General features: G+C 35.0%; 1 protein-coding gene across 2 annotated transcripts in view; it reads left to right on the top strand.

Moving 5' to 3' along the window:
- Positions 1-26,931, top strand: part of Tenm1 (teneurin transmembrane protein 1) — an 850,812-nt gene that overhangs the window by 472,642 nt on the left and 351,239 nt on the right. For both annotated transcript variants that reach the window (XM_004653940.2, XM_045140035.1), the window contains one exon: positions 23,326-23,564. In XM_004653940.2, coding sequence (XP_004653997.1) covers positions 23,326-23,564 — 239 coding nt within the window. The remainder of the gene's footprint in view (positions 1-23,325; positions 23,565-26,931) is intronic.

Below are 26,931 nucleotides of genomic sequence, written 5' to 3'. Positions count from 1 at the left end.
ACATCAGAGATTCACATATTTCTCTAAATCTGTGGATAATTGAGGCTGCCCTGCACAGTAAGGCATTCACTGAGCATTTATTTTCTGGGTACCCTTGTTTCTCCATGGCTACTGATAAATAAGAATAACTGTACTCCTGAAACATACTGTCTAGCAGTAGCAACAACAATCATACCTAAATGTGTAGCATTATTACATGTCAAACACTTTTTTAAGCCCCTGTGATTTAACTGTTTTAGTTCTTACATGAATCCTTATATGATAGATACTATTAGTGTTACCATCCTCAATTAAGAAATGAGGAAACTGGGCTGGAGCAATGGCTCAATGACTAAGGCATTTGCCTGCAAAGCCTAAAGACCAAAGTTCAATCCCTAGTACCCATGTACAACCAGGTGCATAATGGCACATGCATCTTCAGTTTGTGTACCATTGGGTAAGAAATAGTGGTAAGTTTTTAGTCATCCAGGGTATGGATTTAGGGTCTGTGTATTTACCTGTTGCACATTATTGCCTTTCTGTGGTAACAGAGGTGATGCAAACTAAAGAACAAAGCCATGTGATTAATTTTTAATATCTAGTTAGCAATTACTTAATTCAAAAGTAAAAACCTAATCAAGGGGAAATATTGGCAACTGAAGAAGCATTGAGGCAGATCGCAGAGGAACAAAAACATGAAGTTTCTCTGAAAAAAAATGGACCAAAATGATTTTGTTCTCATATCATAAGGAAATGTTAGATGAAAACTGGAGGAGAAGACATTCCATAAGGAACATGTCAAACTCAAAATCATGCACAGATATCAGTCATCTCTTTAAGTGAATCTAAGCACTATCCTCCCTGTTATTCTTCTCCTTTCTCCTCCATTACCGTTTAAACCTACTGATCAGGTTGGGATTTTATGAGAGAATGTGTTCTTTCCTTAACTAATAAAAGATAATCATTTTGGAGCCAAAACTGCATTATTGTTAAGCTATAAAACATAAATGGAAATTTTATATTGTAATCCTTACTGTTAAACTGCTATGTTCTCATTCCCTCATCCAGGGTCTGTTCTGGGTTATATCAGGCCTTTTCTGGGGTATACTAGGCTTGCTTGTGCTTGCTTCTTCTTCAAACAGTCTCATCTCTCTTGTTAAAAGAGCATCAACTTCAATGTTATCATATGGTATTGATGTTGTCTCTTATAGATAATAGCAGGAGTTTGAATTGTAACACCCAATAGAAAGGAGGTAAAAGTTCATTTATCCTTATTAGCCTTAGGTAGTTACAGAACCCTGGACCTCCTTTCTTTTCTTTTCTTTTCTTTTCTTTTCTTTTCTTTTCTTTTCTTTTCTTTTCTTTTCTTTTCTTTTCTTTTCTTTTCTTTTCTCTTCTCTTCTCTTCTCTCTTCTCTCCCCTCCCCTCCCCTCCCCTCCCCTCCCCTCCCCTCCCCTCCCCTTCTCTTCTCTTCTCTTCTCTTCTCTTCTCTTCTCATCTCTCTCTCTCTCTCTCTCTCTCTTGTGTTGTTTCATAATAGAGTCTCACTTTAGCCCAGGTTGACCTGACACTTACTCTGTAGTCCCAAACTGGCCTCAAACTCACAATGGTCCTCCTACCTCTACATCCTGAGGAGTGCTGAAATTAAAGGCATGAGTCATCAAGTGTAGCTAGTTTGCTTCTCTTAAAAGGGGTTAGTGGCTTGGAAATGGTCTCCATGAAGGTTTCTATAGAATTAATTAATGTGGCCATTAGATTTTTTATATACTTTTTTAAATTTTTATTTATTTATTTATTTATTTGAGAGCGACAGACACAGAAAGACAGAGAGAGGGAGAGAGAGAGAATGGGCATGCCAGGGCTTCCAGCCTCTGCAAACGAACTCCAGACGCGTGCGCCCCCTTGTGCATCTGGCTAACATGGGACCTGGGGAACCGAGCCTCGAACCAGGGTCCTTAGGCTTCACAGGCAAGCGCTTAACCGCTAAGCCATCTCTCCAGCCCTTATATTTTATTTTTATTTATTTGAGACAGAGAGAGAAAATGGGCATGCCAGGTCCTCCAGCCACTGCAAACAAACTCCAGACACATTTGCCACCTTGTGCATCTGGCTTATGTGGGTCCTGGCGAATTAAGCCTGGGTCCTTTGGCTTTGCAGGCAAGTGCCTTAACCACTAAGCCATCTCTCCAGGTCTTGTCATTAGTTTTATGTATTCCCCTATCTTCTATCCCCTCTTCCTTTACCCAGGAGACTTCTCCATCTTTTTCTCTCTCTCTCTTTCTTTCTTTCCCTCCTTCCTTCTTTTCTTTCTTTCTTTCTTCTTTCTTTCTGCTGACCCTTGACTTGTTGTCAAGTAGCCCTTCCTCCCCTCCCTATTTCCCCTTTGTCCTACCTTCATTATAGTACCATTCCACACCCTTGATGCCTGCCAAGGCTTGGGGAACATTCAGAAGAGGGGAAGAAAGATTGTAAGAGTCTCAGGGTGTGTGTGAATAGCCTGAGGCACTAAATCTACCCCACCCCCCGCCCCGAGACTGACTGAGGCCTCTTAGTGGCCCAGCCTGTCTTTAACACCTAAGTGGTGCTTAATAATGTCTAGAAATAAAAACCTAATCCACAACCTCTGGAGAGCTGACAAAGTTCCCTGTTTCTCCACCTTTCACGTAAATTCATTTTTTAGTAGAATTATAACCACTTTCCCCCCTTAACTATTTTCTTTTCACTCCATCAATTCAAATTGCTAACTCAAAGTTCACTAGATATTCTTTAGAATTTTTGGTCAAGTTCCTGCTGAAGACCACCTAAGTTTGTTTGATCTGTTCTTGGATGGCAATTTGCTTATTTCAGAATAATGAGGATATATATTAACCTTGTCCTTCTCACCAAAGTTTATCACACTTGCAAATTTTGTTATATATTTTCTTTTTCTTAAATTTCATTTATTATTTGAGGGACAGAGGGGGGGGGGGAACAAAGAAGAAGATAGAGGATGAGCACGCCAAGGCCTCCAGCTACTGCAAAGGATTTCCAGGGATATGCTCTACTTTGTGCATCTAGTTTTAAGTGGGTAATAGGGAATTAAAACTGGGTCCTTTGGCTTTGCAAGCAAGTGCCTTGATAGCTAAGCCATCTCTCCAGCCTTCTTGTTATGTTTTCAATGCTATGGACAACCTGGTTTGAGATTAACTTGGTCACTTCAGCTCACAAAGACAAATTAGTACCATGGATAGAGTCATGGCTTATTGAGAGAGGAGAGAGCAGTTAGCAACCACTTTCATTGTTATTTAGCATATTCGGACAGATGGGTATTGCTTGATAGGAAGCTAACTGCCCTTGCTGGCTGTAGTCCAATGTGACAATTAAGTGGAGGATACAGGGTTGTTTTTATGGAAGAAGAGCAAAGGCCACTGGTGAAGGAGATGTTGGCAAAGATTGAAAAGAAAAATGAAATCTATATGTCAAATGTTTTATTAACAGACTTCTAGACCTAGTGTCTGTCTCAGAGTAATAAGAATCATTTAGAATAAATATTCATTTATGGTAACAGCAGTGAAATAAATAGCTATGGAATAACACCCCTTACATATTAACCCATAAAAGTAAGTTACCTAGTAGTAGTTATATTTCTTTATTTTATATAGTAGCACTAAAATCTGCTTAACATTTATAAGTAGTTCTTCCTCACCTCTTATAACATTTGTGATGAAAAATAGATTTACAAGCATATTTTTGTTCCAATAACACTAAAAAAGCTCGGAATGTACATATGAAGTACTTAGAACCAATAATAGCTCATGCTTTAATCCTTTAACAGCACTGGGGTTAGCAAAATCCATCTTCAGTCATAGATTTAAAGATTCTTTTTTAAGACAGGGAAAGACTTCTTAGAACTAATCTATGACCTATAAATCCTGTTTACTACACATGAACAGGAATCACCCAAGCTTTTCAGCCTGCACCAAAAATGTAAAATATTTTAGATTTAAATGAAAGAGAATTCTGTCATCTTAAAATATACTTTACATATTTATAGCAAAACATATCTGTAATAGTCTATTGTGTTTTGGCAATAAAGAAGAATGAATTAGAGATAAGTCACATGATAGTATTTTAAGCATGTGTTTTAAAAGACTATCCTCAGGTTCATTTCCAAACAACACCATAGGCAAACATAATTTCCTTCATTTTATAAGGCAACGAAATTTCTTGGTGAGATGCAATCTGATTTTAATATGGAGAAAATTTATTTAGCAATCCAAATGTGAATTTAAACATGTATTTTAGAACACTTTTCAAAAAGTGAATTGGTTGATGTAATATATGAGTGCAGCAAAGGAATATTAAATTTTAGAAGAATCATTATATCTACCTTCCTGTCCTCACTCAGCACATATTTATATATGTTCCTACCCTAGATTCTGTATTTAGTACAGAAACAGATGATTTTGAGTAAAATAGACAAATCAAGCTTTTAATAGCTTCATCCATTACAAAGTTACTTATTGTGTTAAACATAAATATTTTCATTTCCATGTCAAAGTAAAACAAGCTTATCTGTTATAGTTTATTGAAAGTATCAGTTATATTTGAAGTAACAAGAAATTATTTTCCTGGGAATTCTTTTCTTTTAAACTGCTCTCTCTCTCTCTCTCTCTCTCTCTCTGTGTGTGTGTGTGTGTGTGTGTGTGTGTGTTTGCATGAGTGTATGTGTGTTTTTACCTGTGTGTATATCAAAAACACTTCATTAAACATCACCCTTTAAGAGAATGCAGAGGGTTCTTTATGAATTCTACAACACAAAATTTTTGTATATTTAAAAGAAAAAGATAGGATCAGGTAAAGTCTTGAGATCTCTGAAACATCTCTACAAGAATTGTGGAAGTATAGTACTGATTATTTCATTTAAAAAACAGGGAAAAAAAGAAAGAATAGGAAAGCTTAAAGAGAATTGACCCCCCCCCCCCCCAGCAATGAGATAAGCAAATAAACAGCAACATCTGCTTCTCCATTCTGCTAAATTGATGTGAGGTATCATAAAGTACATTATGAAAGTACTTAAAATAAAAATAGTTAATTATAAATACTCTGATGAGTTAAATGTAATGTTAAGTTTCAACAAATTTCAGCAAATATTTATTATGTGTTTACTTTGTTCAAATACTGTTTGAGATGCTGGAATGTGCAACAAGAGCAACAACAATAACAACAAAAAACACTTACTAAGCCAGGAATGGTGGTGCACACCTTTAATCCCAGCACTTGGGAGGCACAGATAGGAGGGTCAGGGTCGCTGTGAGTTCGAGGCCACCCTGAGACTACATAGTGAATTCCAGGTCAGCCTGAGCTAGAGTGAGATCCTACCTCGAGAAAACAAAAGCAAAAACAAAAACAAACAGGCAAATAAAACCCTTACCTTTACTGGACATCATGGAAAATGTCAATATTTCATGAATTGAAAACTAAATAGATTTGGCTCAGTAAAAGTAGGAGAAAAATCAAAGACATCTTTTATTTTTTTTTTCTTTACTTGCTTTTGTCTTTGTATTAGTTCTAGCTGTTTCAGCAAAATAACATAGACTATAATTTATAAAAAATAGAAATTTATTGCTCACAATTATGGTGATTGAGGGACATAGGATCAAGAAACAAGTATAGAGTGAAGGCCTATTCTTCATAGATGGCATATTCTTGCTAAGTCCTTACATGACAGAAGAGGACTACAGATTCCCTTGAATCCCTTTTGTACTAATGTCATTCACAAAGATGGAGTCTTAATGATCAAATCACCATTCAAATGGCCTCTCTCATAATACCAACACACTGGTGATTAGAGATCTATTTATGAGTTATACAGGAGCAGACATATTCAGACCATAGCAAATTTTGCCACCTAAACTTTGATGGGTAGACTTCTTATCTATAGTCTAATGGCACCCTGTATATATGTCTATCTGGATCGTATTTAATTACACATCATACCATGAATCTTTATCTAGTTGTCCTTGTTCCCCATTGTAACTTGAATAAATGAATTCATCACTTTTTTAAAAAAATTGATTCCTCAGCAATTAGCTCATACATTCTGCTCAAGAAAAATTTTTCAGAACGCATGGACCAACTGGATAACTGAGTAGGAAATTATATAGATTAAATATTTTAAATTAGGAATGAAAATTGATGGAAGCAAATAATTAATTTTCTTCTGGAAATTTTGGTGTATGTATATAAGGCTCCAGTTTGAAATGTTCATTATCCAATCAATTGAAACTATGGAACTAGGTGCAAGAGAGGGTGAGAAGTGTCTTTCTTAACCATTTCTCAATTCCTAAACTGTTCCAAACATTTTAATGCATTTATTCCAACTTATAGTTGTTAAAATTATGGCTATAAAAGTCTAGCAATATGCCACAAGGCCAGTAGGTAATTGATTGCAATTATATGAAAATCAAAGGCTGGCGAGATGGCTTAGCAGTTAAGGCATTTTTGTACAAAGCCTAAGGACTCGTCAGAACCCATGTAAACCAGATGTACATGGTAGAGCATGTGTCTGGAGTTCATTTGTAATAGTTAGAGGCCTTGGTGTACCCATTCTCTCTCTCTCTCTCTCAAATATAAGTAAACAAAAAAAGTTAAAAGAAAATCAAATCATGAAGAAATTGATATTATAGGAGTCCAAAGAAGAGGAAAAAAAAAAAAAAAACAGGGCAAATCATTGAGGAATAAGTATCCATGTATGAGCACAAGTAAGGAGAAAATTTTTTTTATTATTTTATTTATTTATTTGAGAATGACAGATACAGAGAGAAAGACAGATAGAGGGAGAGAGAGAGAATGGGCACGCCAGTGCTACCAGCCTCTGCAAACGAACTTCAGACGCGTGCACCACCCTGTGCATCTGGCTAACGTGGGACCTGGGTAACCGAGCCTCGAACCAGGGTCCTTAGGCTTCACAGGCAAGCGCTTAACCGCTAAGCCATCTCTCCAGCCTGTAAGGAGAAAATTTTGATGATCATGATTTTCGAATGCCACAGAGGAGTCAAATAAAATGTGGCTGGGGGCTGGAGAGATGGCTTAGTGGTTAAGTGTTTTCCTGTGGAACCTAAGGACCCTGGTTCGAGGCTCAATTCCCCAGGACCCACGTTAGCCAGATGCACAAGGGGGCGCACACATCTGGAGTTCGTTTGCAGTGGCTGGTGGCCCTGGCGTGCCCATTCTCCCGCCCCCCCTCTTTCTCTCTGTCTGTCGCTCTTAAATAGATAAGTAAAAATAAACAAAAATTTGTTTTAAAAACGTGGCTGGACAGAGACCATTAATTCTTTCATTTACTAAATTTTAAGCAGCTAGTATCAATAATGTGGTAATAATGAAGCATTGCATTTTTTATTAGTTATGTCCAGTGTGTATACAGCCATGATCATACCATCGTTAACCTCCTTCCTATCCTCCCCCTTCTCAGGAACCCTCCTTGTTGGGGAATGTGGGTTGTGCATTGTGGGGTTAGCTATCAGTTATGGGTACAAGGCAATGTCTCTGTGCATAATGTCCCAACATGTGGCTCTAACAATCTTTCTGCCCCCTCTTCAGCAAATTTCCCTGAGCTATGTTGGGTTTATTTTAGGTCTACTTCAGTGATGAGGTCTTGGGAGCCTTTGTGTCTGAGATATCTGGCTTGGTAGGTGTTCAGTGTTATTTGTGTCTATCTCCTTCACCTGTGTACTGGTACCAGGTTCACCAAGAAAGCTGCACTCTTGCTCATTTCCTAATTACTCTATTTTCAGCTGGAGCCCTGGTGAGGTATGATGGGCTGACTCTCTCCTCATGTTCTGTTTCCATTGGAAAAGAGAAGCAAATTATCCAACAGAGAATAAAGTCAGCACCAGATAAATGGGATAACAATTATTATTTTAGAGATAATTTAATAGATGTAGGCCCTCTTGTAACCCACAATTGATGGTAGCTTGATAGTGGAGAGCGGGCTCATTTTTGGATCTGGTTCTGACTTTTTTCCCAGCTCCAGCTATGGGTTCCATTCCACTAAGTGGATCAGTTAGCCAAATCAAGAGCAGTTGGTTTCCCACCATGGCTATGTGCCACTATTGAACTTCTGTGAGCATCACAACAGGTTGTTTGCTGCTAAGTGGCTTAGACCATGAGCTGCTTGGACAGATGTTGGTCATTTTTCCCCACTTGCTCATGTAGCACCTTCTGGCACTAGAGGAGCTAACTCTCTGGGGACTGTCTCTCTTCCAGATTCCAGCCAGGTCACTGCATGTTCTCTACCAACAGCATATGGTGTCTTCAGCAGTAGGGTCTTACTACTAAACCTTTGGTGGGTCATCATGAGAAAATGGAAACAAAAGATTACTCTTTTGAATCATTTTGAGAGGAGCTAAACCAAGGCAAAACATTTGTAGACATTGAAAGGAGACATGCAAGGAGAATTACATTCTGTAACTAAACATTCAATAGTCAGGATTGCCATGTTGTTGGAAGGAAGAAATTACCAGAACAAATTAGAGAGATAGTTTCATTGATAGTAAATCACAGGTATGACCAATAATACTAAAAGCAATAGAATCATTCCATATAGTAGTTTAGGCATCCCAAGTTTTCAAATCCCCAACAAGGATATACAACTGCTAATGACAAAATAGGACATAATAAATCCCCCATAGGAAAACTTTACCTTTGCTAATATTATAGGAGAAAGTGGTATTATACTGTCCTATGCTTACTTAAATTGGCTTTCAAACCTAACTCATTCCCAAAGGCAAGTAGATGCCTTGTCAAACCATGAGTAAGACTCTGATTTCTTGGGCTGGAGAGATGCTTTAGCTGTTAACATGGTTGCCTGCAGAGTTTAAGGACCCATGTTTGACTCTCCAGATCCCATGTAAGCGAGATGAATGAAGGTGAGGCAAGTTGAAGGTTGCACTTGCCCACTAGGTGGTGAAAGTGTCTATAGTTTGATTACAGTGGCTGAGGTCCTGGTGCATCATTTCTCTCTTTCTCTCTGTCTCTATTTTGCTCTAAAATTTATATTAAAAAAAAACTAGTGTGATTTCTTTTCTCCCTCTGACTTAGACAACCCTGTTTTTCAGACAAAAATATGTAATAGTGACATATGTACACCTTAGGGCTTACATTGACAAAACAGATGTTAATTTATGACTTTCTAATTCAGCTATGGAAATATCAACTATAATGTGATATTCACAATCTTGTTTTCCCAACTTGAACTAAAATAATTGTCTTTCTTCTATGACATTTCATCTTTCTAACTATTCCATTCATTATAGCGAGTAGTGTCATCAACTAAAATAAATTTGGGGAAAGATATGATTGATTGCTTTTTAATAGCAAATACTTTTTGGATAAACTCACAAAGGTGGATTTTAGATAAGATATTGCATACATGTGCATGTATTATCTGTGAGCATATATTGTCATGTGTGCAATTGTCCAAATTCCTTTTACTTGTTACAGTATTTCAAACTGTAAACAACCCCAGAAAGTGGGCATATTGGAAGTATTCCCAATTTAAATATAAGTATAGCTGAGTCTTAGATCCTGTAAGCAGTTATAATAAGTATTGGAGATAGTTTTCAATGTCTCCATAAACCAACCCAATAATCCTTGCATTATGACAACTTGTCTGCTATATAAGGAGCCTCAAGTCATCCTTTTGTCTTTTGGTGAATAATTATGGTTCAGTTAAATTTCCCTGCCTAAAGATATAATCTAGTTTTTATTCTATTCATATTAAAATCTTGATGAGCTTAAATGCCCAGAAAACTGGGGGCTTCTGGGTAATTGGATTTGGTGATTAGTTTAAGGTTAAATAGAGCTTTTCAAAAATTGTCATTCTTGTTGAAAACCATTCTTAAATATGAATCCACTTTCCATTTTAATCCAAATGATCATAATTTAATCTTTTATAATTAAAAATCCTATACTATGTCAGAGTTGTCATTTCAGACATGAGTTCACATTGTACAGAGCTCTAGATATAGAGGATATCGTAGAATGGATAAAATGTCTAGTGGTTTCAGGATATTCTTTGCAAATTTTGAATGGTCTCCTGTGAGCAGTTGAAAAAGCACAGGATTTAGAATTAGAAATCTTGAGTCCAAGTCCAATTCTGCTACTACATAGCTATGTGACCTTGTTAGTATCTCTTTCTTCCACTCAGCCTCATTTCCTCAACTGTCAGATAAGGAAATAAATCTAAATATTTAAGATCTGTTCTGGTTTTGCAGGCTTTGTCATTTAATGGTTTATTTTCTTGTCACCTTCTCCACCACTTAAAGAATACTGAACAGCTAAGCTTACAGCTAGGTAGATTGTAATTAATTGCAAGTTTTGTAATTCTAGCTTAAGAAACTACACAAGAGAAATTCATTTAAGTTGAACTGTTGTGATTCCATCAAAATTTCTGATAACAAAAAGGAAATGAATGGGGCATCATGTCTCCATGTTTGTCACTTGGTAGTGATAATAGCAGACAAGAATCATTAAGAATCTTAGATCAGTATAAGAACAGTCTATGAAGAAGATTTTTCCATTACTTGACTGATATACTTAGTTTAAAAAATACCTCTTAAAAGCAACAATATAAAAAGCCATTCATGGATATGATTTAAACCACCTTATTTGGAAAACCATCTTACCTTGTTCCATACTTGGAAGTTGCAGTATAATTTCAGTGCCTTCCCTCATAAATTCATTCTCAATCTAATTATGAAATAAATATAACATAATTTTATGTTTTCAATTAAAAGTTTAGTGGTTAAGGCGCTTGCCTGCAAAGTCAAAGGACCCTGGATCAATTCCCCAGGACCCATGTAAGCCAGATACACAAGGTGGCACATTCATCTGGAATTCGTTTGCAGTGGCTGGAAACTCCGGCATGCCCATTCTCTCTCTCTCTCTCTTTCTCTCTTTCTCTCTCTCTCTCCCTCTTTCCCTCTCACAAATAAATAAATAAAATATTTTTATAAAGTTTAAAACTCCATCTAGGTTCAATTTAAATCTCACCCAGCTATTTATCTGATGAACCTTATGAGTAAATGGTGATATTTTTCCTTAAGTATTGACAGTGATGCATAGAGAAAACAAATGCATGCTTCACATTATATCTGGCAAATATAAGTGCTTTTGGAGGCCATAGGAGTACATGAAATCACTGTACTCTTGAAGTTGATCTTACCTTTTTCACCTCCCTGTGCTGCACTGGAATGATTCAAGTGAATTGATATAGTTGTATTAGCACTCTAAAATCCACACAACAGGAAGTACCCATTTTAGTGGAAGGCCTGGTTCTCACTAGTTTCCCTGTGCTGAAGTTGGATTGGACTCACTGGGCGTTTAAACACAGAGCTGAATTTAACTGTTTCTTAGGTGGTCAGACCAGGAGAAAGTTAATGTTGTTTAAATGGCTCTGATTATTATATATTTTGAATATTTTAATCAGTAGCTGAGGTTTAGTGTTCATGCCTGTGACAAGCTCATGAAGGGTACAATCTGAATAGCAATTTCAAACTTAAAGTAGAAAATATTTCCTTTTCTCCCTAACTTACAAGGATGTTCTTCTTTGATCAGCAAGGGTAAATGTTTTAGGCAATTCTGAATGAGATGCAAATGCTCTTTGGCCGTAAGGTTCAGAGTGTTTGTTTGGATAAAAGACTAATCCCAAGTGAAAATAGTCTTAAGGAGGAATAGCTGTGAGAGTGGGGAGGAACATAAGATCATGAGTGTGTGGCAAAAAAATTAAGTTCTGAAAGTCTCCCCAGTGATATATTTACACTCAAGAAGCATGAAACCAAAATATTGAAAAACTGAAAAAAGATAATTGGAAAATGATTTCGTGATGTTTAAAATAACATTATGATTATGTGCTAGGTCACATTCATAGATACCCTAGGTCATATGCAACCCATGAACTGTAGGCTGTTCATGCCTGATAGTCTCCAATCTATAATGTGATTCACACTGAAAAACAGTAAACTACATCCCTTTAGCGCTAAACGTCCTCCAAGCTTTACTTTTAATGCAATGGCCACTCCTAGTGCAATTTTTTTCTCCAATAAGTCTGTCATGCCACTCATTTATTTGTCAGAGTCTTAAGAAAGAGAAATACATTTTCACACACACACACACACACACACACACACACACACATTACTGTGCCTAACTTGTTTGTTTGGTGGGAATGCAAAAATTGGAAGAATATAGTGTAGCATTTTTACTACTTACATCAGATATAGGGAGCCTATAGTAAAGGAAGCCAAAGTGATCCCTGAAACAACTAAGAAGTATCCCTTTCCCTTTGCAAATATAGCCATAGTTTACACATTTATCATCTATTATCTATCACCTACCTACCTTCAATCTATCATCTATCTATCATTTATCTATCTAACTACTTATCTGACATCTACCAATACATACAATTTTCCTTCCTTATCCAATTTCTTTTTCTTCTCATATACCCTTTATTCATTCATTTATTTATTTTTTGGTGTTTTGAGTCAGGGACTCAAACTTGCTGTACAGCTAAAGATAACCTTGAGGGCTGGAGAGATGGCTTAGCAGTTAAGCACTTGCCTGTGAAGCCTATGGACCCTGGTTCGAGGCTCGGTTCCCCAGGTCCCACATTAGCCAGATGCACAAGGGGGTGCATGCATCTGGAGTTCGTTTGCAGAGGCTGGAAGCCCTGGCGCGCCCATTCTCTCTCTCTCTCTCTCCCTCTATCTGTCTTTCTCTCTGTGTCTGTCGCTCTCAAATAAATAAAATAAAATGAACAAAAAAAAATTTTAAAGATAACCTTGAACTTCTGATATTCCTCTTTCCACCTACTACATGCTAAGATCTACAGGTGTGTACCACAATAGCTGGTTTTATTCAGTGCTGGGGATAGAGCTGTGCACTTCATGCATGCTATGCAAGCACTCTACAGTCTGAGCCACATCCACAGCCTTCTCCTATACCCTTCATGTTCTCACATTAACTCTTGATTCTCTTCTTTCTTACTGTAAGCTTGTGCTACATATAGGAGTCTTTTAGCTCTTTTGGCATTTCCCTTTGCTAAAAGGCTTACAAGGATACAGAAGTTTGAAAAAAAATGGCATATTTGGTAAGCTATTTCTGATGATATAGGATTACCAAAACAGGGAGGGCACTGGAAGCAATAGTCACAGTAATGAGTTTTTATCTTAAATGTTTGTATATTAGTAAGACTTTGAAAACTGGAAGATGATATAAGACAAATTAATATCCTTTAAGTTTTTCATTAAAATAATATAAATATTCAGTCTAACGAGCTTAATAAGAGATTCTTAGGTTCTGTCCCTCTTGTTCTCCTTTGTAATTAATTTGAAACATTCTTTGAAATAAGTTGTGATTGCTAGATTACAATTCAATAAAAACAAATGATTCAGAAAAGTATACAGGGTCAACTGCGTCATAAAATAAATGAGGATAATGCATGTCTATAGAAAATAAGGAGGAAGTAAAGAGGTAATAAAACAATGGAATATTCTTTTCAGTACTTCTTATTATAAATAGAAAAGAAAAACAAGTACCCAGTGAAAACAATTCTAGAAAATTGGCAGGCTGCTCTGATAATCTAAGGGAAATACAATTGAGTGTGTTGATAATATAAAAACTAGATTTAAGAGTTAGCAGGAAACTTAGTGCCTGATTTAGTTTGAAAAGGATAGTTACAGATTTTTTCAAGGTTACATGTTTAGGTATTCACTACTAGAGAATTAACTACTTAAATCTATAAGAAAGATGTATAAAATTAAAAATAAGATTGAAATACTCTCCTACAAATGACTGTCTAACTTTTAAGCAGGTAGGAATAATTTGAAACTCGGTCCCACACTACTCCATAGGGACTGACTGAGGCCTTCATGATTTCACAGTGATGACCATAACCCCACTCAGTGAGAAGGGCCCCCATGGTAATGGGAGTTGGAGCAAGGGAATAACTATATATATATATATTTAAAAAATTCAAAAATTTCCATTGAGCTAATTAGCATTTTGTTCAGTATTATGTGTAACTCACTTTCAATAAAAAACAATCCAAATATCAAAAAAAGTATTAGACCTTGAAATCATATCTCAAGACCTAACTTACTATTACATATAAACACAATGAAAATATATTGAGCTTTCTTATCTAAAACAATTTTAATATTGACCCAAACTTTTATAATATATATTCATTAATAGAAAATATCACTTTGAAATTTACCTTCACCTGGTGTTGAATTTTTTTAACGGCAATATTTTTCAATTGAAGTTGGACATAGAAAGCATACATATGATTTAAAAGAAAATAATTGAATGACTTGTAAGGGCATTATTATGAAGTACATAATTAGTTAATTGATTTTGGGTCCTGCTGAAACAACTTGGTTAAACATTCTATAATATGTAGTATTTTTGTTGGCTAGCATTTATGTATTCATTCCAATATAACTAGCCCCATTTTCCCTCTACACATCTTGTATCAAAATTTTTTTGTAAGCCGGGTGTGGTGGCGCACACCTTTAATCCCAGCACTCGGGAGGCAGAGGTAGGAGGATTGCCGTGAGTTCAAGGCCACCCTGAGGCTCCATAGTGAATTCCAGGTCAACCTGGGCTAGAGTGAGACCCTACCACAAAAAAAATTTTTTTTCTATGTCTACAAGGAAGTTTGGTACACTACTACATTAAAATTTTCTAATGTCGCCTAAACAGGGCAATGACCTGACTTTCAAAATAGTTTTCAATATGTGATAACCTTCAAATATCATTTTTGTTTTCTATAATAGTTGACTTGAAAAAATTATTTTTACAAAAATATATTCAGTATATAACAGTAGTCATCTGTGAAAAGAGAAATATCAGGTGACCATGGCAATGTGATTTAAGATTGTGTTACCTTAATGCTTAGCATTAGGTGCATATGTGCTTAATCATTAAGTTATTGAGTTTTACTACTCATGCATGGATTGTAAAACATTTATTGCAGACCTATATTTTTTCCGGATAGCTTTTCAGATGCTAGAGATACAGCAGTACATTTCTGCTCTTATATTACTTGTGTCCTAGTAACTAACCAAAATCAAGCTAATTCTCAACTCTTACTATTTGTGTGATATTGGGAATTTAAAAGATCTTAATATTTGATCCTTCACCAATTTATGTACCAATTTAAGTTTTAGTATACCTTATTGTGTTATCATGAGAATTCAGTGAGAAAATAATGTACAAATTAATATGTCACAGTGCATAGTACATACTAGATTTTGGAAAAATGCCCTTGACTATTGTTATTATTATCATTATTAACAGAGATTAATTTAAGTTATTACTACTTATATTGACAGCAATCCTTTCATTAAAAAAAAATCTTACAAAGAGTTAAAATGTAAACCAACTGTTTCTTTGATTTATATGCTTGGTTTACACTATGTGTAAAGGAAATGAATACTTTTAGTTCTCATTTTAATCCAATAAACCAAGAGATAATTTGCTTGCTCCCTTAGATTCCCTAAGGTATGATCATTCACCAGAGTGGATCAAGAGTGCTGTGGGGCTGCACATATGCTCAGTGGGTAAAGTGCTTTCCACACAGCATAAGAGCATGAGTTCAAATCTCCATCAATCAAAGAAAGCTTGGCATGGAGAAGTTCACCTTTAATTCCAGAACTGGCGAGGCGGAGACAGGGGGATCTCTAGGGCTTTCTGGCTAAATTGTCCAGCCCAATAGTTGAGTTCTGGATTCAGAGTGAGACCCTTTATTAAAAGAATAACTTAGATAATGACTAAGAACAACATCCAATGGAGACCACTAACATACACGCACATTTTAAAAAGAGCATTGTACACTTGGGAGGCAGAGGTAGGAGGATCACTGAGTTCGAGGCCACCCTGAGAATGCAGAGTGAATTCCAAGTCAAAGTCAGCCTGAGCTAGAGTGAGACTGTATCTTGAAGAAACAAACAAACAAACAAACAAATAAATAAATAAATAAAGAGATGGCTTATTGGGTAAGACCACTTGCTGAGCATTCTTGAGGACCTCAGTTCAGTTCCTGGTACTGACATAAAAATCCAGGCATGGTGATGGGACAGAGAAAAAAGCACTGCTGGAACTTGCTGGTGGCTAACCCAACTAAAAACAGGGACGTTCTAGGTTCAGTGAGAAACCTTGTCTTAAGGAGATGAGGTAGAAAAGTGATAGAAAAGATCACTAGACACTGTCACCCACAATACACACACACACACACACACACACACACACACACACACACACACACACCAAAGAAAAACTAAAAATAAAATAATAAAGTATTTTAGAAAAATCAAGGATATCATATAAATGAATATATATTTATTTGTATACATTTTACATAAGAAACCTTGAAATAGAGATTGTTTTCCTACCTTCAACAAATATGTAATCCATATAAAACTGATAAATTAGGGCAGGTATGTCCTGGGTTACTGACTAACCCATTTGAAAGATCACAATACCAATATAAACCATGGAGAATAGACTACAGAATTAGAACTTAAACTTTAGAAAATTAAGGCTTCATATATTTATTTCAAATAATTGCTCTTAGATATGTGTTTGATGTGCATGGATGTATTTATGTAATTTTGTAATGAAATGTTTATGTGACTATGTGTGTGTATGTGTGCATGTGTGAGTTGGGCCAGTACATGTGCATGTGTATACAAATGCACAAGAAGATCAGAGGTTGGTGTCAAGTGTTTTCCTCACTTGCCCTCTATTTTATTTACTGAGGCATAGCCTCTTTTTAAGCCAGAGTTTTCTGATTCAGCTAGTCTAGAAAAGCCATCTTGCCCCAGGAATCCTGTTTCCACCTCTTGAGCATTGGGATTATAGGCAGACTACCATTTCACCTGACATTTTTGCATAAGAACTGATTCGGAGCTCTGAGTCTTATGCATGCATGGCAAGTGCCTTATTCACTGACCCAACTCTCTGGTCTAGTGTCTGGAAAATGAAGAAGAGATGGTGAGATTTTGTGTGTACAAGAAAGGAAGCAAGTACTAGGAAGTCAGAAAGGAGGCTATGGTAGGGAAGGGCACAAAAGGGACAGGATGGGGAAAAGTGGGAGGAAAAGAAACAAAATTTATATGAAAAAGCACTATAAGGAAGCCTTATTCTCTGTATTCTATTAAATGAATTTTAAAAACAAAAAAATGTGAATGACATAGTACACACACATTGTATCAATACGTAGTAGGTAGAATTTATTGGGAACATATAAACAGAGTTAGCTTAATATCCTCAAAAAAAAAAAAAAGAAAAGGAATCCCTCCTTTAATTTGTTAGTTGAGGAATACAATTGGTTACCACATGTATAAATATTCTTTTTAGAAGTATTTGTTCGAAAGTATTGTTGGAAAGGGTAATTAATGAGGAATGAGAGTTTGAGATTGACACTTGGCAAGTAACCACACTTCCCCACAAAACAGGCATTCTTACCTGAGAAGAAAATAGAAATGACTAAAAATAGTATTTTATTTTTCAAAGCATTAGAATAGATACCTATGAATACACATTCCCAAAGACATTGAACAAAAGGCCAAAATATGTGTGAAAAGATGTTCAACATGAGTAATCATTAGAGAAATGCAAACCAAAACCACAATTAAATATCACTCCTATTAAGCATTATAATCATGTCTCCCACTATAAATAAAGAAATAAGTTACTAAGAATTGATCAGAAGTTATGGAAGACTGAAACCTTTCTACACTCTTGGTGGATTTGTAAAATACAAATCACTATGGAAAATTATATGAAATATCTCAGAAAAAGAAAAATGTAACTATAATATGATCAATCAATGCTACTTTTAGGTGCTTATTTGAAAGAATTAAAAGCTTGTCCTGAAGAAATATTTCTTCTTTATTCACAGAAGCACTACTCACAATAGCTAAGAAGTGGCACTAATCTCAGTCTCCTTGGTAATCAAAATGTGATATATATATATATATATATATGCATATATATCTATATGCATATATATATATGCATATAGATAGATAGATACAGAGAGAGAGAGAGAGAGGAATATTATTGGCCTTAAATGGGAAGGAAATTCTGTTACATACTATAACCTGGAAGAAACTTAAAGACATTATGTTGAGTGAAATAAGCTAATCACTATACAAAAATTGCAATATTCTCCTTATCTGAAGTATGTAAAGTAATCAAAATCATAGGAAGAAATAGTAGTATGGTTTTTGCTAGGGGACAGGGAAAATCAGAGTTAGTTCATGGATATGCTCCTTCAGATTTGTCATAAATTAAAATCCTGGAGATCTGCTTTATCACTCAAAAATACTGAAATGAAAACTTTTATAAGTGCTTAAGATCACAAACCTTACAATGTGTGGCATTTCAATCCTTAAATTACATTTAATAACTAAAAAATTAAATAGCTAAATTGCACTATCCTATCCAAATGTAATTTCAGCCTACTAACTTGTAATCTTTCTATTTTAATCAACCTCATTTTGTACTGGAAGCAAGTTGAATCGCTTTCTCTAAGTATAAATATGAGCCAAAAGCTATAGAAATACAGGTTTTTTACATGTAGCTTATAAGGATGTTTAAAAGATGTACAAATGGTTATTTATGCATCTGTTGTTATAAAGCTGTAGATTTCTGTCTACTTCCTGTGGAATTTTAAGTGCAACATTAAATCACATTAGTTAATACTAACAGAGTAGTGTGGAGGTTTAAAAACAGAGAGTACATTTTCCCCCCTTTATAGATGATTTTAAAATTCTTACAGTAGCATTTATGATTTTCCCATTTAACAGCACTGGGTCCCATAAAGTTTTTTTTAAATTTCTTTATAATGCCAATTTCTGTCAGCAATATCTGGTCTTTATTTTTTAATTTGAACTTGAATATTAAATCAGATGCAAAGAAGAGTACTAATTATACATGAACTCTTGAAAAGCATTTTTATTATTTTCTCTGTCGAAAAAAATAAAACAAACAATTGTCTGAAATTGATAACAACATTTTAGTATATACTCAGGTCCTGAGGGAAAAGCCATATACTTACACAGAAGATCTGACTTTATGAGCACATATATGAAATTGAGCACTGCCCATTTGTCTTTATGCTTCTGGTTTTTTCAACAATTATAACAAAATATTAGCACAGTTTCACTTTCTAATAGTGGACTTCAAAGCTTTGGACAACACCCACCATTTGCTGTTTCCCAGGGTGCACATCAAAGTATAGATCACTTTCAGCATGGAATCTTAATCTGAGCTTATTAATAAGAAAACAAGCACCTTAGTATATAAACTCATTTGATTAGCGGCCCTCACTGAGGATGGTGATTTTGATTCCTCTCAAACACGAATTAATTTAAATGTTGCTCTGCTGTGACTGTTGCATTTATTCATTAAGCTGTAATATTTTACTTACAAAACTGAATTTGGAAAGCCTTTGGTGTACATCAGATGCAATTGCAGTGCTCACGGATATTGATTATTGCTTGTAATTGCCATCATAATAGCGAAAACTTCTCTGTCTTTCTTTGTCTTTCTTCTATCTGTTAATGATATACCAAAGTAAATCAATATCCAACATATTGAGCCACTTACATTGTCTCAAAAATCCAATTGTTCACCTTCATAAATATGCAAAGGATTGAAGATTTTTATTTCCAAGCAGTAAGTAAAAGGACTCCATACTGCTGAATTTTCCTTTATCCCATAGGAATATATCAGAGTGTTGCTCCATAGAATTAGTTTTATGAATGTGACATTGTGTAACCTGCAAGTAGCCCCAGAGTAAATGTAGGAGGGTAATGAGGTCATTCTATTCTGCTACTTGTAAATTGCTACAGATCATACTCAATAGTAAATTGGATGCACAAAGGAGGAAAATCAGGCTGAGAGAAGTCACTGGACATTAAAGCAAATATCCTCTTCTGTGTGATACAGAGATTATTTCAACTCAAAGTCCTAAATAAGAAGCAAAATCACATGGAAAATAGTACAATAAGATGAGTCAGTTATCCAATAAGGTATTTTTCTTAATGCTATTTATATATTATCACTCTATCTTTGGAAGGAACTAGGTGTCTTTTGGAAAGGGCAATAATTGCATCAGGTTCTCTTCTACTAAAGAATAGCCTTTTTGTAATGTTTATTTTTTCATCCATAATAGTTAAGACAACTTTTAATGTTACTACAAGAATATATGGCATATGCAAGAATCTTTTAAAAATAGAGAAAAAATGTTTTGTGTAGTGCTGTCTAAACAGAATATATTGATCTGTGTCACTTAACCTAGGTGGTTAGAACCTGGTGATTACTTGGTGCTGACTGTGGTCATGGGTAGCATTGGGAGAAATGAATTGAGTTGGAAATCCCAAAGACCAGCTTTATCCATGCTGTTTAGTAGCAGTGTTATTTTTAGGTAAGGAACTTTCATTTTTCAAGTCTCAGTTACTCTTACCGAAAAATGGGGTAATTGGGCTACTAGAAGATTTCTGAGAAGTTCTCTTCCATTTCTATGACTCTGTAATTGTCCCTGTTACTTGCTGTCATTAGACTCAATGGAAACAGGATAATAGCTCAATTCAACACCATTTACAAGCTAAGTGCAACAGAAAGTGTGCTTCTCCCATACCTTAAGAGGCCTAGCTTGAAATCTTAATATTTCCAGTAACTGGATAACCCTAGTACAGTGTTCTGTGGTGTATTTCTTGGCAATAATGGCTCTGAAGCCAGCATACCTGGGTTTGAATCTCATCTTCGCTATTTATAGTTGTGGTACCAATGACACTTCACTTCATCCTTTTGTGCTGTGGTTTACTCATCTGAAATATTGGTATGGTGATTGTAATAAATATGTCATAAAGACTAAACGATATACATTATAAAATAGGGAGGATAATACATGGCATAAATTGGAGCTCAAATATTATTTCATTAATATTTTTAGTATTTCAATAATTATCAGCACTCTACTTTGATCAAACCTCTTTGGCTATTGATTTAGTTATCCATAAGACTAAAGTAATTGTACCAAGCTCACATTCATGTGAATATCACCTGATTAAATATAACAAGCCCAACTTGCTACCTAGACTCTCTAGAGAGTAAGGGGACTGTTAAATTGACTATATGTAACCAACCACCAATTTTTCTGATATCAGCTATAAAATCATTTAAACTATATAAATAATAAACTTCAGAAATATGCCTCTATAATCTAAATATAACACAGATTACTGTTTTTTTGTAAACACCATGCATTTTTCCTTTGAAAAATTATATCCTTTTGCCCATACTCTTTTGAGACCTAGCTTCTTCCCCTTGGTAATATGTACAAACAATTTTCATAGTGAGTAAGGATTTTTTTGAAACACAATTTATAATAACTGTATATGATGTGATTTTATATTCTTTAATAAAATACCAATTATTAGGGATCTGGATGGGTTGTTTTTACTATTATAAATAACATTGTAATGAATGACTTTTTACATATCTTTTCATAAATATAGTTTCCTGAGGAAAAAGTTCTATAGACAAAATTATATAAATAAGTATGTATGTTTAAAGTCTGGTACATAATGCCAAGTTGCTTTCAAGAAAGACATGAGGTTGGGTGTGGTGGTGCGCACCTTTAATCCCAGCATTCAGGAGGGAGAGGTAGGAGAATTGTTGTAATTTTGAGGCCAGCCTAGGGCTATAGTGAGTTTCAGGTAAGCCTGGGCTAGTTGACCCTACCTCAAAAGAAATAAATAAATAAAAGACAGACACGAGAATCTCAGATCCTTTCAGCAACTCAACCCTTTAGAAAATTTCTGACCTCATGACACTAGAGCCAAATTCTCTATTTTCAATAGTTTTATCAACTTGCATGTAGAGTTAGAGTTCTATTTTTTTCTTCAATGCTTATGCTTCTATAGCTTTAATTATGGACACTGGAAATCAATCAGATGCATTTGGGTGTATCTTACAGGTGCAAGGTGATGTTGACTTTTTACTTACTGAGAAATTTTGTGTGCTCATTAAAGTGCAGTAGTAGAATGTACGTTGTTTAGCAGTGTATCTTATAGGCATTAATGGCACAGTAGAGTGGTTAAGATTCAGGATTTTGAGGCCAGAATGACCCATGTACTCAATCTAGCTCTGTCATGCACTTGTCAGGAAGATTTGGACAAATTCTTTTGACCATCCTTTCCTTAAAAGTGCTATGAGGATAATAACTTTGCCTATTTCACATAAATGGCAACCAAAGTAGAGTTAATGAATATTCAACAGAACTCCTGGTCCGTAGCACACATTATGTATAAAGAATATCAGCAAAAATACACATATTTGTGTTTGGCAACTCCCTAGTTTTGAATGTATCAGTACTATTTGTGAAAGGTCCATAATATAATAGTATCAAGCAACCAGTAAATAGTAAATCAAACATGATAGCATCGTAACTTCATTTCTGGGAAGTTCTTTAGCAGTCATAATAAAAGTAGGTGAGAAATCAGAGAATGGTGTTTTATCTGAGTGAAAGGAATTTATTTAGGAGAGTTAAGAGAGAATTCCTGGGGCAGTGGGCATGTTCTACATCTTGACAGGCTTGGGGTTGCACACGTGATTCTATTTATCATTTTCAGGTAAATTTTTACATTAAAGAATAAAATACAGACTATAGATAATAATATTGGAAGACAAATATTTGAAGGGAAGTATGCTGATGTAACTGAATTCAAAATGCTTAAAAACCAAGGTGAGCTAGTGGATAGAGAAGTGACAAGATGATATATGCTAATATGCATGTGTATTGTAAAATTATTTGAACTGAACCATATATTTGATAATTTTATAATAATTTTGAGTGAAAATATGACTATGAAAAAGCTGGTTCTTTATAATTTAGTAGTTAATAAAATGTCAAACATTGGTGGTCTAGCCTGTTCTACTTTTCAAGCTCACTGATGATATATCTCTTTCACCTTTTCAGGATATTTAATGACTGGGAAGAATATAGTGAAGGATATCAAATTTGAGGTGCTAGCACTAACTAGCCAGCATGTCATCACACACATACCCTTTTCTTCCTCTTACAAGTTGAAATGAATAAAATTCTGAGCAAGGGAGATAGAACCAAATTCAGTTACCTCTTGAGCACATGCAAACTTTATTTACATACTCTTCAGTTTGCTAACATTTATCATAGTATTTTTTTTCTTCAAATTAGTATTGTTTGTGTTTTTGTATAGTGGGATTTGTAATTTACAGGCCAACCTGTTCTGTTCCCCCACCCAGGCATTTCCTGTTCAAACATGGATCTGGATCCTCGGCTATCTTCAGTGCAGCCAGTCAGAACTACCCCCTGACATCCAACACCGTGTACTCACCACCCCCCAGGCCGCTGCCTCGAAGCACCTTTTCCCGACCTGCCTTTACCTTTAACAAACCTTATAGATGCTGCAATTGGAAGTGCACGGCCTTGAGTGCTACTGCAATCACGGTGACTCTGGCCTTGTTACTAGCCTATGTGATTGGTAAGCCCTTTATTCCATTTCCTTCTTTTCTTCTCACTCTGTCTTGTTTTGTTTGGGGTGGGGGAGGATGGTTCTCTCTCATTTCTGGAATGCATAAACTTAGACCAAGGCTCCATGTTATATGAACAAATTTATTTCTAATATAATTCATATTTTAACTTCCCAACTTTAAACACTATTGTTGGGGAGGAAGGAAAGCTCTTTGAGAATAAATAGTTACGTTATCAACACAGTCTTATTGACTGCAATTACTGTAGTTAACCATTTTCCTTTTAATTAAAATGTTGTTATGGTTTTTCTCATTCAAAGTCATAGTACTAATCTATGATAGCCTCTTAAATTATACTTATACAGTAGCACTGATACTGAATTTCCAGGTAGCAGTTTCATTACAGCAGAAGTTACATGGAGGATATCAGAAAATCCAACAAACAATTTCTTCCCTAGGGTTTAGAGTTTTACACTGGAGCAAAAACAAGAAAATATCTGGTGTGGTGGCACACGCCTTTAATCCCAGCACTCAGGGGGCAGAGGTAGGAAGATCACCATACCTCAGATAAAAAAAAAAACAATGTACTTTTATTTTCACTAGGTCATTGAAAATCTGTATGTAGTTCCTAAATTTGGGAAGGTAAAGCACAAAAGTACTATGAGGCATTCTCCATTTTAAGAAAAATATTGTTATTTTTCTTGAGTCACCCTAATTAAAGTCACCCTCATTTAAGTGAAACTTGTATTGATTTTTCTGGATGGCATTTTATTTTGACTGAATATTAATGTCCTTGATTGAGTGGTTCTGCAGTCTAAAATGTAAATTACCTTAAGAAACATGTGTTTTGGAAGTATAATTCATCAAACTATAGAATATCCTGGTAGAAAAAATATATATATTCAGACATGTCATTAGCAAATTCAAGTTTAATGTAAAATTCTATTCACTAATTGAGGCAGAATTACTCACTAAGATACAATGAATATGATTCTGAGGGGGAAGTAAAAGGGGACTTAGATTTTCTCACAATTATAAGTAATAGAATATGTTTGGTTCACTGCAATTCATCTAAAGTGTGAACAAATTTTGTAGGGGTCATAAAAGAGGAAAAGATCAGCAAATAAGCACATAGGTTTTGTGGGGATGTTATAATGATGTCAACCATGAAGAATCATGGCTTCTACTGATTTCCAACATCTTTGCTTGTATATTTCCACCAAGAAATCTGTATATATTGAATATGGGACAGTGCTCTATTAATCATTAGTATTACCTTATATCAAAAATATATTTTTAATCTCAGTTTTTTTCAAGATACCCAGCATGATTGTTTAGTTGACTTTTTAAAAATCTATAATGAGAAATACATATGAGGTGACAGGACTTAGAGAAGAGAAAGAACTGAATTTAATCTAATTTTAACATGAAATCACTCAAAATAAGGAATAATCAGAGATGTTTCAATACAATGAAGACCCTTCAAAATATTCTTCCTTAATTATGAGACCAACTTGGTGTCTTATGGATGAATTTATGTTCACTTTACTGTGTACAGGTCATGTTTTAGATATAAGATTTAACTCCTGATACAAACAAATCCTGATATGTTAATAAGTTTACACCACATTCTGAATTGTATTTCTATTTAAATTCATTACAGCTATTATTTTGTTGGTAATTTTATTGAAAAATAAGTCCTGTTTGATTTAGTTTTTTAATTTATTTTTTTCATTTCATAAGTGTACCAGTTGTAGTCATTTAAAAGAATGTCATCTTGAATAGGAAAAAAATAGCAGTTGAATTTGGCATAACAGTAAGCAATGTAGTACAATAATTATGAGGATATGTTTTCAAACTTCTGCTATATACTAGGCATTTTACCTTGAGCAAATCATCTTAACTGTTCAAATCCCAATTTACTCATCTGCAAAATGGCCTTAAAACAGTACCTATAACAAAGAATTATGATGAGAAATAAATGAATAAAGATAACTAGATTACTTCAAATAGTGTATAAACATAGAAACTAGCCTATAAAGTTTAAATATTATCATCATAATTTTTATTTACAGCTATAATTCAATAGCTCTGATAATTAACCATATTTTCATGGTTTCTTTACTTGTAATGATAAATGCTGGCAATTCAATCATTTAAAAATGTTGAAAAAATAAATAGAAAAGAAAATGAGTCAAGCTAAATACTTGTATTAACTCATTTAATTCTCACAAAAAGGTTTTTTTTTAAAATAAAAGCTTTAAGGATATGTATCAGTACTATGAGGAAACTGAGGAACAATGAGTTTAAATGTTTAAGGACTAAGTCCTGAGCTTTAAGGCAGAGCAAACAAAATCCAGAACACATGCATTTGCACCCTGGGACCTGATGTCTTTCTAAATCTCCAGTAAATTCGGCTTCATGGTCTACTAAATCATTCAACCTGCCTTTGTTTTCTTATTAAATTGCTACTTCAATCAGATTTACCAAGATATCCATCACAGTGATAAGCTCAACTGAGTAGCTTGATTGGTGAAACATAACTTTTGAAATTATTTACTGTGAGATTTTTCTAAGTGCAAAATTATCAGCCACAATACTCCCCCAGTAGTTTGAATAGGTTCAAAATGAAAAGATGCTTATAGAAAGTACTATAACGTTCTTCCTTATCATGCTCTGGACATTATGTGACTTTAGATAAATCAATAAAAACCTGTTTCTGGGGCTGGGAAAATGGCTCAATGGTAGAGTGCTTGTCCAACATGCCTTAAGCCTTGGGTTCAATCCCAAGCACTGAAAAAAATTCTTCCTGTATTTATCCCATCACTGCCATAGTGCTGACCATCTCAGGAGAATAGAGTAAGAATTCATAAATACGCATTCAGGTGAAAGATGCCACATAAGAACTACATTATAGAAGATGATTTTTAAATGGCTTTCTGTGGTTGAAATAAAAAAGTATTATATTTCAAAATATGAAACTATTTCACCCTCTACTTTTGTTAAGTCTGTAAGAGTCATCAGTTTTTTCAACCGTCTTTGCAGTTGCCATAGAACCCTAGCGAAATCTTTCACTGAAACTGCTGCTTCTGTTTCCCGTGCAAATTCCTTTCTGCTGTTTCATTTTCCTCTATTATCCATTATACATAACCTTTACATACTAATGACTATGTGCTGTGCTGCCCTCAATACACTAGGGGAAATCACATCAATATCAATGGGACATCAATAGGCATTCTGTGCATAATGCCTCTGTAAGTGGTCATTGGAAAGCAGTGGAAATATAACATGTGAAAAGCCATAACTGAAGTGTTCGGTCAACCAGCCCTATCCTACATCTACCTGCTCACTCTACCTTTCAGGTCAGCAAGAAAATAA

The sequence above is a fragment of the Jaculus jaculus genome, chromosome X, assembly GCF_020740685.1.
Source record: "Jaculus jaculus isolate mJacJac1 chromosome X, mJacJac1.mat.Y.cur, whole genome shotgun sequence".
In the NCBI taxonomy this organism is placed as follows: Eukaryota; Metazoa; Chordata; class Mammalia; order Rodentia; family Dipodidae; genus Jaculus; species Jaculus jaculus.
Note: the sequence above shows the minus strand (reverse complement) of the source record. Positions and strands in the feature narration are given on the sequence as shown.